General features: G+C 35.4%; 1 protein-coding gene across 1 annotated transcript in view; it reads right to left on the reverse strand.

Moving 5' to 3' along the window:
- The window catches only part of LOC136027382 (ecdysone receptor-like), a 113,528-nt gene that overhangs the window by 60,342 nt on the left and 38,358 nt on the right, over positions 1-14,828 (reverse strand). The window contains exons 3-4 of the mRNA XM_065704569.1: positions 14,374-14,527; positions 10,568-10,875 (exon numbers count right to left, since the gene is read on the reverse strand). Coding sequence (XP_065560641.1) covers positions 10,568-10,875; positions 14,374-14,527 — 462 coding nt within the window. The remainder of the gene's footprint in view (positions 1-10,567; positions 10,876-14,373; positions 14,528-14,828) is intronic.

Genomic DNA, 14,828 nt, shown 5'->3' on the forward strand with positions numbered 1-14,828 from the left:
CGTCTGATCAAAACTAAGAGAAAGCCATTTAGCCAAAATCAGACATGCATTAATTCAAGAACTTTCAGAAATTAAATAAAAAAAACAAGTTTTTTGAAATGAAAGTAAGGAGCGACATTAAAACTTAAAACGAACAGAAATTACTCCGTATATGAAAGGGGCTTTTCCTCCTCGATACCCCGCTCCTTGCGCTAAAGTTTGATTCTTTCTCGCAACTCTACTTTTTAAAACAATAAAAACTTTAGCGTAAAGAGCGGGGTGTCGAGGAGGAAAAGCCCATTTCATATACGGAGTAATTTCTGTTCGTTTTAAGTTTTAATGTTGCTCCTTACTTTCATTTCAAAAAACTCGTTTTTTTATTTAATTAAAATCAGAAATATATCCACTATTAAAATCTTAGCTCTTATTTGCTATACTTAATAAATATGTTTAGTTAATTATCTGATTAACGACACTCCTCGACTTCAAAGGTCCTTGCGTTGGAAGTTTTTATTTTTGGCAACACAGCGGGGGGGCTGGGGTATTACCCTCTTTCATTAGATTTTTCACTGATGTTATACTTTTTTGCTTGTGTTTGAGTCAGGAGGAGGCGCTGTAATTCGTTGTTTCTCGGGTACCACAAACCCTAGGGACATTTCTAGTTGCCAAACCAATTGGTTTTTGTTTTCATGATAAATTTTAAAAACGAAGTATAGATGGCGTGATTGTAACGAAAGTAAAATACCACAACATAAGTTTTATTCTTCTGTTCTTTCAGAATTTCTGTCCTTCTATTAGTTTATGCCTCAAATAGTGAGGATAAATAAAAGGCATCAGAGCTCTTTCTAAACAACCTCAAAACATAAAAGAAAAGTTACAAACAGGTTGTAGTCTTGTTGGAAAGACATCATAATTGAAAAAGAAACCACATTTGTGAATCAAAACCGCTTAGTGTTTTGCGTTGTGGGTATTAGCCTGCATTTCTTTAAAGACCTGTAAGGTAGTTATATCAAATGTACTTGAAATATTAGTCGTACTTAAAATTATAAAAAATCAAAGGTACCAGAAAGTTTCCATAGGCACAGTTGTCGACTTCTTTAAAAGCAAAAGCCGAGCAATTGCATAAATAGAGGCTTGGACACAGGAATACTTGTTGAAACTATGAAGGCAAGTTGGAAAGCTTCATAAGATATTTCAAGTAAAACAGTTGTTGCCAGAAAAACTCAAAACAGTGGAGAGCAGTTACAAACAGTTTGCAATCTTGCTACAAAACTTTAACATTTGAGCGAAAATCCCACCAGTGAAGCAAAACCCCCTAGTGTTCTGTGTTGTGGGGTATTGGCCTCCACTTCTCTAAAACCCAGAAACTAGATCGTATCAGATGTGACTGAAAGTTTCTGTAAACGAACGTATTGGATTCTTCAAAAGCAAAGCCGAACAATTGCTCAAAATCACATCGATGACATATGATTTTTTTGCAGAAATCCAAAATCACATAAGTAGATCATATCAAACGTATCTGCAAAGTTGTGTAAGCACAGGCGTAAACTTCTTTAAAAGCAAAGGCAAAAAATTGCACAAATTCCGGCTTGGATACAGGAATAACTGTGAAACCTATCTAGGCAGGTCTACAATCCTCATACAAGGTTCTTTAGAAAATATTTCTTTAAAGACCAACAAGTCTATCATATCAAGTTTGCTTGGGATTTTTAGCAAAAAAAAGAGGCGACTTCTTCAAAAGCAAGGCCGACCAACTGCAGAAATTTAGCTTGTCGACACAGTTGGCTGTCAAAACCATTAAGGCTTGTCTGAGGTTTCAAGAAAAATATCTGTTGCCCAAAAAACCTCGAAACCCCAAACAACATAGCCGTCCTCAGCAATACAAATAAGAAAAAACAACTTACAAGAGGATAAAATCAATAAAATTAAAATGAAAAGTTTTTCAAAACAGTCCCAGCATCCATACCTCAGCGAAGTTCAACCAGGACTCTACTTCTTCACTGATGTAATCAGCGAAGAGGAACTTCGCTGAGGTAAGGATGCTGGGACTGTTTTGAAAAACTGTTCATTTTAGTTTTATTGATTTTATCCTCTTGTAAGTTGTTTTTTCTTATTTGTATTGCTGAGGACGGCCCTTGGACATAGGGCCGAAATATTCATTCTAATCTGTTTCCCAATGTCTTGAGAAATTCCCTATTGTTCTTCTTGGTTTTCGTGTTTGTGAAAGTTCTCAAGAGGATTTTCATAGTGCACGCATAAATGGAGCAATATTTTACAAACGGGTAAACAGACATGCATCCAAATTTACTGATGATCTACTTTATCCCAATCTGGATTCAAGAGTTCAATCAGTTTAACACTGCAAGGAAAAGAGGTTATGTCACTCATTTCATGAAAAAATGGCAGTCTTCGAACTGAAGCTCAAACCGTGTCATTCCAGGTTACAAAGGAAGAACTTTCTGGAGCTGAACACGAATATTGATCGACAATGGGCTTAAGCTCGATGACAAATGTCCTTGAGGTAAAAGAAACGCTATGTTTTAAATCTGTGTGATGAAATTTTTTATTATTTTCTTGACATAAAAGAATTCACAAAAATTGTTCAATTATCAGCAACCCATTTATACTTTCCATCAGCCTTCGTTTCGTCAGAGCCTTGACACGAAGGGGGAAAATTCGACTAAAAAACAGTTTATTAATAGGATAAATAATAGGAGCGCGAAATACATGTTCACTGAAATGGGGTGCAGCAGCTTTTGGACAGAAATAGAAAACGTGTCCTATCTCAAGGTCGCAGCGATGGCTCTAAAGGTGATGATTCCATTTGCAGTCACGTAAGGGCGTGAGACGACGTGTTCATTATTGGCAAAATCTCGAGACAATTTAGAAGGAAGCGAGAATTGCACTAGCCAAAAAACAGCCAAACCTAGAAGAACGGGTTCTGGCAAAGCAAATGTAACCATCCCACTCAATGTAAGGTTGATGCTTGAGATTGTCAGTTTTTCGAATAAATCATTCATTGCCAGTGAATGCTTTTATTTCAGTAGGAACTGCAGAGAAGACTGGTTGTAATTTTTTGAATGAATGATCATTTGCCATTTTTTCAATAGCCTATATGCTAATTACGATTAATTCAACAGGATAAAAAGAGATTGCAATGAAAATAACTTCGATAATTTTTTACCAGTGATTTATGCTGTTAATATTAACATTAAGTTGACATTAAAGATGCCTGTCGAACCCCATCGAAAAAAGCTTATTTCCACCAGAAAATAAAAAGAAAAAAGTCAGACAATTCAAATAATAGTAAAAGGGACATAAATGATAAATATTAAGATCTGACAAACAAAATTGTATACAAAAAGGAAATGGTATGAAAAGAGTCAGACGTTTAATAATAGAAAAAAAAATATGAAAAAAGGAAAAAAAGGGTTTTTACAGAAATTAATTTTTCATTAATAAGTAGAATCATTAGATAGCACTCTCACCTCCCCCTCCCCCCACCCCAAATTAAGAATTTCTTCTTCTTTAGTATTATTTTACCCTCCTAACCATGAAAAAGCTATAAAAGTTGCTTTGATTTTGGACGACTGAACTGATAGCATCTACTTTATATCTTAAGCTGGTGAATTTTCTTATTTCGTAGGTAGCGCTAGAGTAGTTCACAAAGAACATTGTTCAAGTTTCATGTCTAGAGTAACTGAAAAGTTGTATGATTATTATATGGCTTAAACTAAAGATGACATAGACAGCCAAAAATCAGATTAGAAGGGGGACACATGTTTTTCACGAAGTAAATATGGCAAAAAACTGCATCATTAAACCTTATCCAAATCCACCTCCAAAATTACTCACAGGCTTCCCTCGCCCCATAGAAATATACACTACTACTATTACTACTAATAACTCACTGAAGCACCAAGCCACCTGAGACCAACACAGCTACGCACGCTCCTCCTCCAACCTAATCTATTCAAGGCCTCCCTCTTTACAACCTCCCAGGAAGTTCCCATTTCCTTTAAATCTTTATTTATGACATCCTCCCAACCCAGACAAGGACGACCTGCTTTCCGTGTAGCCCCAGACGGTTGGCCAAAAAGGACAATCTTCGGCAATCTGTCATCCTTCATCCGCCGAACGTGGCCTAGCCATCTCAACCTTTCTTTCATTATAGCCCTAGAAAGCGGAATTGAACCACATTTTTCGTATAACCTACTGTTTGAAATACGGTCAGTCAGCCGGGTACCCAGAACAATCCGTAGACAATTTCTGTGGAAAACATCTAGTAAATTTTCATCTGCTTTTCGGAGCGCCCATGCTTCAGAGCCATATTTGACCACTGTCATCAAACCAAATAGTTGGGTACACTGGAATTCGAACCCTCACCCTCTCGGACAAAGGATCCTAAATCCAGCGCACTAATCCAAAACACAACATAAAATTTTCTTCTTCAGAGAAAAGGGGAGCATGTCTTTCTCTCTTGCACTAGGAAATGTAATTTTGTTACTGGTGCGAGTAAATATTTATCCTCCAACCTGGAATTCAAGGATTCAGTAGCTACTTTCGATAGGTTGAGATCTCTGGTGAGGTCATTTGCACCATCTTGATTAAATCGTAGAGAATTGGATGCTATCACTGTCACCTACAGTAGTATCATAAGGCTGATCAGAGGACAACACTTGTCCTTACGTAGTTGCACTAGCCAGTGAGACATCAGAACCGGCCCTTCTTCCGAGGGAGGGATAAAGAATTAGACTAAATGAGGATAAATTCACTTGTCATGGTTCCCCTGAATGATTGCAATAATATTTAACAGGCAGAAATAAAAGTTATTAAGCCGATTTTGGGGTTATCTCTAAACCAGTGGTGTCAAAATTTTCACACTGCTCCTTTTTCCCAGTAGTATATATCGTAAATGCCATGTGCAAGTTTTACAGACAATATACTATGCCTAGGTTGTATCCTGATCACCAAGCCTAACACCAAAACATCCAAGATAAGCCCTCTTTAATGAGTCACTAACAGTTTTTCTGTTTACCGTTATTGTGTATTCTCGGCACGTGTAGCAAAATATCAGGATGATTCTTCTGTTTAGACTCACTTTATTTCTAGTGAATAACACCAAATCCAACATGTAGCTTGATCCACGCAAGTAGGTCTAAGACCATATTATTGTGTATCAACTACGAAAAAGGAGACCATCAAAAATGAAGAGACAATATGACAAAAAAACAACAAGGATAAACAGAAATGCAAAATAAAACATATATTTTTGCAATAGATACATTCTTATAATCCTCATTTATAATACCTAATACGAACAATACAATACACGTTCCTTCTCATTATAATAAAAGATCAATTAGCTTGTTTCATGAAAAAAAAACATTGGATAGACTTTGTCTTTAACCAGATGGAAGTTAATCAAACAGTTCGTGGTAACGAACTGTAGTAAGGAGCGACCCAGCTCAATAGTAACCAAAACTCTAAAAAATGGAATTTTGATACCAATAGCTGTATCAAAAGAATCGCATTTTAATGCTGATTTTAAATATATAAGTTTCATCAAGTTTAGTCTTACCCATCAAAAGTTACGAGCCTGAGAAAATTTGCCTTATATTAGAAAATAGGGGGAAATACCCCTAAAAGTCATAGAATCTAAGGAAAATCACACCATCAGATTCAGCGTATCAGAGAACCTTATTGTGCAAGTTTCAAGATCCTATCTACAAAAATGTGGAATTTTATTTTTTGGCCCGAAGGCAGATCACGGATGCGTGTTTATTTGTTTGTTTGTTTTTTTGTTAGTTTTTTTTTCCCAGGGGTGATCGTATCGACCCAGTCGTCCTAGAATCTTGTGAGAGGGCTCATTCTAACGGAAATTGAAAAGTTCTAGTGCCCTTTTTAAGTGACCAAAAAAATTGGAGGGCACCTAGGCCCCCTCCCACGCTAATTATTTTCCCAAAGTCAACGGATCAAAATTCTGAAATAGCCATTTTGTTCAGCGTAGTCGAATAACGTTATAACTATGTCTTTGGGGACGACTTACTCCCCCACAGTTTTTTACTGTTTTAAAAAAGCAGAGTTGAGAGAAAGAGTCAAACTTTAGCGTAAAGAGCAGGCGTTGATGAGGAAGCAACCCCTTTCATATACGAAGTAATTTCTGTTCGTTTAATTTTTAATGTTGCTACTTACTTTCAGCTAAAAAAAAACTTGTTTTTTTTATTTAATTTGTATAAAAAGGAGATGTGACGGAGAAAACGGATTCATGCTCTAAAATCCTTGGTACCAAAAATTAAGCATAGATTTCCTTTAATTGGAAGTATCGAATTTGAAAATTAAACAGTTAAATAAAAAATAAAATTCTGGTTATGACTGGATCTTTCATTTATAACTTAGAACTCCAATTAAATTGCACAATAATATATTTCCAAAATAACAGGAATAATCCTTTCCCCATACTTGTTTTCCTTTTTTGGTAGCTTATACTACCAAACTCATCACTCATTACTTAAATAACTCATCACTACACCAGCCATCTTACTGAGAAGTCATGTACGGATAAAACAGAAAAGGATTTCGAGAAAACAGTAGAATATGCAAGAGTCTGGGCATTTGGAGACAAGATACCCTTTTTAAAGTCTCCGGTCGCTCCGAGAAAATATTTTGACTCCCCCTCCTTAAAATGCTGCATTTGTGTATTACTTGCACAAGATAGCTAGATTATCTTGGCATAGATAAGCCTTAGAGATATGAAATTCAGTTTCATTTTTTTTTCTTTGACAAACAGGTAAAAAAAAAACATCGAAATAAAAACAAAATAAATGCTACTTGAACCTATAAAAATACTGAATAATGGCCCGGTATAGCGACGATTCTAGGCCTCAGTACGGGATGCAGCTGCCCCCCCCCCCAGTTCTTCTGACATATGAATTTCTGACAATCATTAAAGTCTTTTTATTTTATATTTTTACATTCCTGTGGTATACCTCGCCCCTCCCCCCCCAGATAACGAGACCTAAAACCGATACTGGCCCGGGGAGAATTTAAACATCTTTTTCCGTTTTTTAAATGGAAAATCACGGCTATGTGCAAAACATAGAAAAATATTAACGTTGGCAATGACAAGGAAAAGTTCTACTTTAATGGCTCTTTATCAAGGCAAACTGCAAGGATAGGTCAAGACTCACTTAGCTTGAGCTACGGCAGAAATCATCTGGCACATGCCTTTTCTGGCCTGCTTTTTGAGCAACAAGCTTTTGCTACTTTCTCTAATAATATTTGCAATTAAATGAATGACAACTATAGTTATTGATTTTCATGCATATGTACATACATAGGGTTGTTACCAAGCTCCAACAGAGAAATAGAGAGGAGTTTCGGCCGGTCAGGCACACTCACAGTGGTCTTCTTTAGGACCTGGCGTGTTATCAATTTACCAAGGGGCCTAACTACTCGAGTTGCATGGGGCTCTCTTATCTTTGAAAACTACTGCATAAACATACAGTGTATTTGCATATATGAGGGTGGATTTAAAGTACATCCTCCCACCCAAAAGTTCATCTGGAGGATCCCCTTCCAGGAGAAATTGAAAAATAGTGTCCTAAAAATGCACTTTTTGTGTTTTCTCCCCTCAGAAAAAGCACATCATTCCCCTTCCCCATTAAGTGTTGCATCTGGATGATACACAGAATACTAAGTTTTCGTCGTAGTTTGAAATGAACAAATACTACGTTTCATTCATAAACATTTTTTTTTTCAGGCGAAAAAAAAGCACTTGATCCCAGTTTCCTTAATGTAATTAAGACGTGTCTGATGACCAATATTAAATCTCTGTGTAATTAACATATTAAACAGAGACTGTTCAGAGCACTGACAGATTCTACATCTTTTATAATGATCCTCGTATTGCAAACTTGGCAGTAGAGAAATTCTATGAATATTCTCAGGGGAATTGGCAATAAACAACATGATTCGTTTCTAAAGAGCATTTATAGTTTAGTTGATCTAAAATAGAACCTTAAATTTAAACTCCGCTTAAAAACAAAACCAGTAAAAATAAAACCTGCAAAACAATTGAACTGTATGAAAAGTATGCCACATTACAGGAAACATAGTCAGGATCTTTAAATTTTAGGGCAGCAGAATGGTGCCCCCATCCCTCTCCGAACGTACTTGCGTACAAATTAAAGTTGTGTTTCATATTTTAGAGTGAGCTACTTTGTTTAGGTAGCTCTCAACTGCTCCAGAAGCCCAAAAATAACTTAAAATTAACGTTTGAAAACCCTTGAAATACTGAAAATTGTAAAATCGAATTAGCTTCGGCTGAAACTTCTATTTAGGACTAGGAATAATAAAACCCGAAAGAATTTAACCCCCCCCCCTTTACTTTAAAAGAAACACTTATTGATGTAAATAATTTTTTCAAAGATGATTTTCGTGATCCAAAACAAAGTAGAAAATAAAAATAGAAAATAAGATACTGGGAAAATTTGAAAAAGGAAAGAACTATTTCCTTACTGATGCCTCAGCAAACACAATAAGGGTGTTACCCTTGCAGAATTGCCCGTCATTAAAAAAAAAAAAAAAAAAAAATAAATAAAAAACCAACACACAGCGGATATAGATTAGTCGAGGGTATGTTGGGTTATAGTTTATAAATGTAAATTTCAATTAAAAACAAGATATTTAAATGGCAATTTAAAGACGAAGGCAATATCAAAAATCAAAACATCTAAAAAAAACACCTAGGGAAGATATGTCTTTTTTTGTATTTTATTATGGCTTTTCTATCAAGCAAGAAGAGCCATATGTTCTTCAACCTTTTACTATAAAAGTACTAAAAATAAATCGCGGGACTGAGGCACCTAAGGCCAACAGAGCAGTGAATGCCTTTTCCCCAACCCTAATTTATTCACAGCTTTACTTTGACACCCTCCCATAGTTAGCATTTCCTTTCAATCTTTTTTTATGACATTGGTATCCCTTTCGACGACGTTATATTTTTTGTCATGTCCCAGCTGCATTGACAAAATTAACCATTTTTAACCTTGCATTAACCAAAATTTGGTACCTTTTTATCCTTAATCTAAAAACTTGACCTAACCATCTGAAACTGTCTTTCATTTTAGCCCTAATCAGTAAGAAGTAATTTATTTGCCCAGCTTTTATTTGATATTCAACCGTTCAGACGAGTACCAAAAATTAAAGTCAGACAATTCTCTGAACATTATCTAGTATTTCCTCCAACTAGATTCGACCCAGCGAACCAGCTACAGACAGATCAGATCTAAATGAGTACCAAGAGAAACCAGGGGAAGATAAACAGGAAGGGTGCGCGAAAGCACAGGACGGCTAGCCCCCAATCCTCCATTGGACATCCTGGCTGAGGGGCCATGAAACAGAGATCAGAACCCCCGGTTGGACTATGGAGTCTAGTGCCACATTCATTTTTTTGAATTTTTGATGTTCTCGTCAGAATTTGAAGCCCCCACGCTATAGAGTCATATTTAGCTTGGTTACTAGCATCCAAATCTTGGTACTTATCATCCAAATATCGCAAACTCCTTTCAATACCCTACGCTGTGGCTACTCTACTTTTTATAAATTTACTGTATCCACATCCCCGACTAATATATAACAATAATTAGAGCTTAAAGGAATCTCTTTATTTAGAATAATGGTGGAGTATCATAGTGGTCATGATCGTAAACACTTTGTAAAGAGCTTTCAATATTGATATTCGACCAATAAACTGGGATATATTGATACATATCCTGATATATTCGATAGTACTAAATATATAGTGAATAAATGAATGAGCGTCTTTTGGGCAATTTAATTATAACAATGAAGGACGCACATGATTTGCGATCAATGTAGCCATGTAGTCATCTGTAGCCACGAAATTATTGTATACGAAGCCAAGTCCTCCCCTCTCCCAGCTCAAATTACATTAAAAAAAAAAAAAAAAAAAACTGGCACTGGTATGAAATACCCTCTACATAATATTCTTCTAATATGTTTTTCTGACGCTCGATCCTAATGAAATATACCTAAATATGATAAAAATATAATACTTTAGAAACAAGCTTGGGCTATAAATGTGCACATTACGGATGGGGGGGGGGGGTAAATTATAGCGGGTCTATATACCTGATGTGTTAGGTACAATTATTCTGCATATTATGTAGTAAGAATTGTTTTCTAACTTCAAACTGTCAAATATTTTACCCCCACTCCACCACTAATCTGCAAATATATAGCCCAAATTATATATTTTCCATTTACTCTGTCACATCTCTTTGCCTTGTCTCGCGCTAAGATGAAAGAAGCTAACATAAAACCGGTGAAGAAACTAACACGCAATGCGTAAATTAATGAACAACTTGAGCGGTAGGGGTATTTCATACAAGTACCAAAATACTTCTTCAAAAAGGGATATACGAGAAGTCATAACTCTCTCCAAAGAAAAGTCTCTTTTCTCAGTGGCAATTTCATAATCAAGTCTGTTATCCCCCGTACTATAAAGTCATCTATGAAGACTGTGAGACCCACTGAATTCAAAAAGAATAGGAGTGGGACTTACCATTTTGGTTTCCAGGACTGTATGGCTCGTAGCTCCCAGCCGGACTGCATGCCCCATTCGACGATGATAAATTTGTTGTACTAGGTGGGTAATTACTTGGCGGCGGTGAGTCCATAGAAATGGGAGCGGGAGAGGGGAGCCAATCGTCCAGAGATTTAGGTTTCAGCGGTGAAGGAGTAGAACTACTTAGGACAGAACCTCTACCAGCAGTGCCTGTAAACACTGGTGAAGCAATATTTTGGTTGAGACCTAGTGAAGAAAGCTGAGATCCAGATATTGTCTGTGTCATACCGTAAGAGTAACCAGAGCTAAAAAGCAAAGAAAAGGGATAAACCATGGAATTGAATGGTTAGAACGCCAAAAAGAGAGAACAGGAAATCGTAAGGTATGGGTAAAAAATAGGGAGGGAAAGAGAGAAAACTGAACTTAGAAGGAGAAAGATAATATTATTCCAAAATTTGCTTAAGATGAGGACAGGATCGGAAACGTTACTTCAGAATGTAAAGCCAAGAAAACGTCACAACAAAATGAAATTTTGAAGGTGAATTTAGTTCCCAAAAATCTTGGTTGATTAATCGCTTGGTATTATCTCTTTTTAACAATTATGTTGAGGCTTATTGTGTTGGTGGGAGGTTACACCAAACTATGGATTTCTACAACAGAAGGCTAACATGACAGATACAAACGACAAATCTGTAAAATAACAGAAAAATAATAATAACAGTAATTATAAAAAAACAGTCCTGTAAAATAAGATTAAAAACCATTTAAACATTAATTTTAGCAGAGAAAAAGCCAATTAGAAATGCTTTTCAGCAAGCAAAATTTTTCAAAAATAGACGATTACTAATTAGCTGGATCCAACTAAACAGGTGAAAAATCCTACTTAAACTAACAGCATCATAACACCAAGGGGTTTGAGGCTAATACAACTGCGCAATATCCTCCTTCGTCTCCTCCTTTTCAGAGCTTCACTCTTAGACCCATCCCACGAAGTTCTTACATCCTTAAAATCTATTTCCCGTCACCACTTCCCATCCCACTCGAAGACGTTTTGGCTTTCGTTTGGCCCTTACGAAATTGCCAAAAGCCCATTTTTAGCAGCCTATTACCTTTCATCAGAAAAGACCTAACGTAATTATCTTATTTTATTATAGAATTAAACAGTGGACTTGAACCATCAAACTGGAAATTCAGAGGAATTTTTCTAATGATGACAAAATCTCCAAATGTACATTTTTAGCAAAAATTTCAAAATCATTGCCACATTATAACGTGATTTCATCAAGTTTCATGAAATGGAGTCTATCCAACGAGCAAATATCAGTCGCTAGCTGTTTACTAAGAAAAAGGGCTATACAATAAAACCTCACGGTCATAAATATTTCGACGAAAAGTTTTTTCTTTTAGAAAAGATTGATGGAGACCCCAGTTAAACCTTAGGTCTGATAGCCATTTTTGGAAATTTCTAATTTAATCCTAGCAAAAAAATCAGAAAAGAAAAACTTCTATGCTCGCAGACAAGACGCAAAAGAAAAGACAGACAATTGCAAGAAACAGAAGGGTAATGGACTCGAAATGGAATGTGAACATTAGCCTTTAATAGGGCTCTTTAATTATAACTATTACCAGTGTACCTTTATGTCAAAAACATACCCCCCCCACCAAAGATCATCTCTTGGAGGTCAGTAACGAAGAAAAAGATACTCTAATGCCCCTTCTCCTTCACCCAGAAAATGAACTGTACACAAGAGCAGAGTTCATAAATAGTCCGTACACTAGCCATTTTTTTATTATTTATTTATAACAAATAATGTTGCCCAACATTTGTGTTTAAAAGTGGAAATTTCCAATACCAAATTAGTTAAATTTCTAGTTTGAACTGGAGTTTTATATTCCGTCAGAGGGAGGAAAATTTACAAGCCCAACCAAAGCACTAGCTTATTTCTGAATGAGTGTACCAGACTTGAGGCTCTTGATGGTTCATGACTGTTAAGATCACTACCAATGAAGAAAAACAAATTTGAAAAAAGAGGAAAGTAGAGTACTCAAATATTAGGACGTAAAAGTACTAACTTGATAACCTAATGTTTTCGAAATACCAAAAAGTTGATTCGCAATGTTAAATTCATTAATATTATAGGCAAGGATAGTTTTAGGTGGCAAGATTTTAGTGGCTTTATGGATTTCGTTACAACACGATACAAGATTACCTGCCCTTATAGATCAGCCATAGCAAATATATTCATAAATAAAGGAAATAAAGCCATTCAGGACTTTTCTGTAGGGAAGGGGAGTGTTTTAAACAATATGTTTTTCGTGGGGGAGTTACACAGAAACACTCAAAAAAAGAATACAAATTTGCTTGTATCCATTTTTTTACATTTTTACGAGTCAGACAAATATTTCGGGGGAGGGAGTTCAAACCCCCTAACCCCCCCCCCCCTGAATACAGCCTTGATTATAATAGCCATCAAAACGCATGAAATTTCGCTAGAACACGCAAATAAACTTGCTTAGTTAGCTTTCAAATTATATACATTATTTGATGATGAGACAAGATTTATTAATCCAACAAAAAGCATCCTCCTCCCCCCACAAAACTCTATTGTTGGAAGACATACAAAAATTAAGCAAGAAAAAAAGGGTTTTAATTTCAACAAAGCAGTGAACAAAAAATTAAAACAAAATAACACTTTAATTAAAAAATATTCCGAATATTTTGGCCCCACGTCCGGGAGCCTTTCTCAACGAAAAAAAGAAAAGAACGAAAAAACAAAAAAACTGTTTTAAAAAATAAAACACACAAAAAACGACAACTAAACACACGAAGAAGGAAAAAAATAGATAAATAAATAAGAACAACTCACATTATAAACAAACTTTTTTTTATAACGTTATATAATGTAATATGTAATGTAATAAAGTTCCATAATGTAATATGTAATGTTAATTTATAACGTAATATAAAGTTTATTTATAATGTGAGTTCTTCTTCTTTTTTTTCTTCGTGTGTTTAGTAGTGGTGTTTGTTACGTGCGTGTTATTTTTTTTAAACAATTTTTGTTTTTTCGTTCTTTTTGTTTTTTTCCCGTTTTTTTTAGCAAAAGAAAGACTAATAAAAATGACGACGGGACGAAGGAGAAAGCTGACAACCAACGTAAGTCGATCAAATATCAATTTAATTACCAAACATAAAACGTACACTCAGTTACTATTGATTTCAAGACCAGATGACTGGATATGTTTTCTGTTTTTCATCAACTAGTTTCCATTATTTTTTTTTCATTGGGTTTTTTGCGGAACAAGTTTTTCAAGATTTTCTAGTTTAGAATACTTTCAGTGATGCAGATAATTAATCAAAATATAAAAAATGGCGTAAAAAAAAAAAATCATATCCTTATCCTTCTTCGTTTTTTTAAGCCCAGAGTCAATTCGTTTAAACTAAATTTCCTTGATTTCTCGTTAATTAGCAATAACAGCTAAAACACAGTCGGAGTCTTGAGACTCGCATTCAGCCCAAAATTTATTTTTTATATAATTCGTCTGTGCTTTTAGTTAATTCCAAGGTACCGCTATCGGGGAGGGGGCTATTATAATATTTATTAAAGGTGCAAAGCCCCAGTTTAAAATTAATTTTTATGTGTTTCAAATAGAAATTCCCACAGCGCTACTACTTGTATAAATAGGTAAGCCTCTTCTGAAAAAATTTAAAACTGTGATTTCTTAAGTCTGAGATGCTATTTTTTTCTTTTTTATTTATTTTTTTAATGAAAGTGATGAATCTTACGAAAAAGCGAGCTTACTTGTCAACAGGAGTAAGGTATTGAAGATTACTGTGGGTATTCATCTGTGAGGAAAGGGGACTCAGATCATTTCTTCGTTCAGATTTTATAACAGTTGAAACAACTACTGAGGTTGGCGAGGATGAGTGTTGTTGGGGTAGAACCCTCGTCAGAGCTAAAAAAAAGACAGCGGATTAAATTTTGAACTATGTGAAACTCAAGCATTATACCTTGATCTGAGCTATTATAGTTGCTTAACAAGTTGCTACGATAACAACAGTTACAAAGTTTAAGATCATATAACAGTTAAAACAACTGCTGAAGTTGGCGAAGATGAGTGTTACTGCGGATAAACCGCCGGCAGAGTTAAAAAAATAGTTGTTTAAAGTTTAAACCATATGAGCCTGAAACAATTTTATAGGTTGTCATGATGCCAACTGTTAGGATCGCTTTAAAAGCTACTAAGATCACCAGAG

The sequence above is a fragment of the Artemia franciscana genome, chromosome 5 (assembly GCF_032884065.1).
Source record: "Artemia franciscana chromosome 5, ASM3288406v1, whole genome shotgun sequence".
NCBI classification, from domain to species: Eukaryota; Metazoa; Arthropoda; class Branchiopoda; order Anostraca; family Artemiidae; genus Artemia; species Artemia franciscana.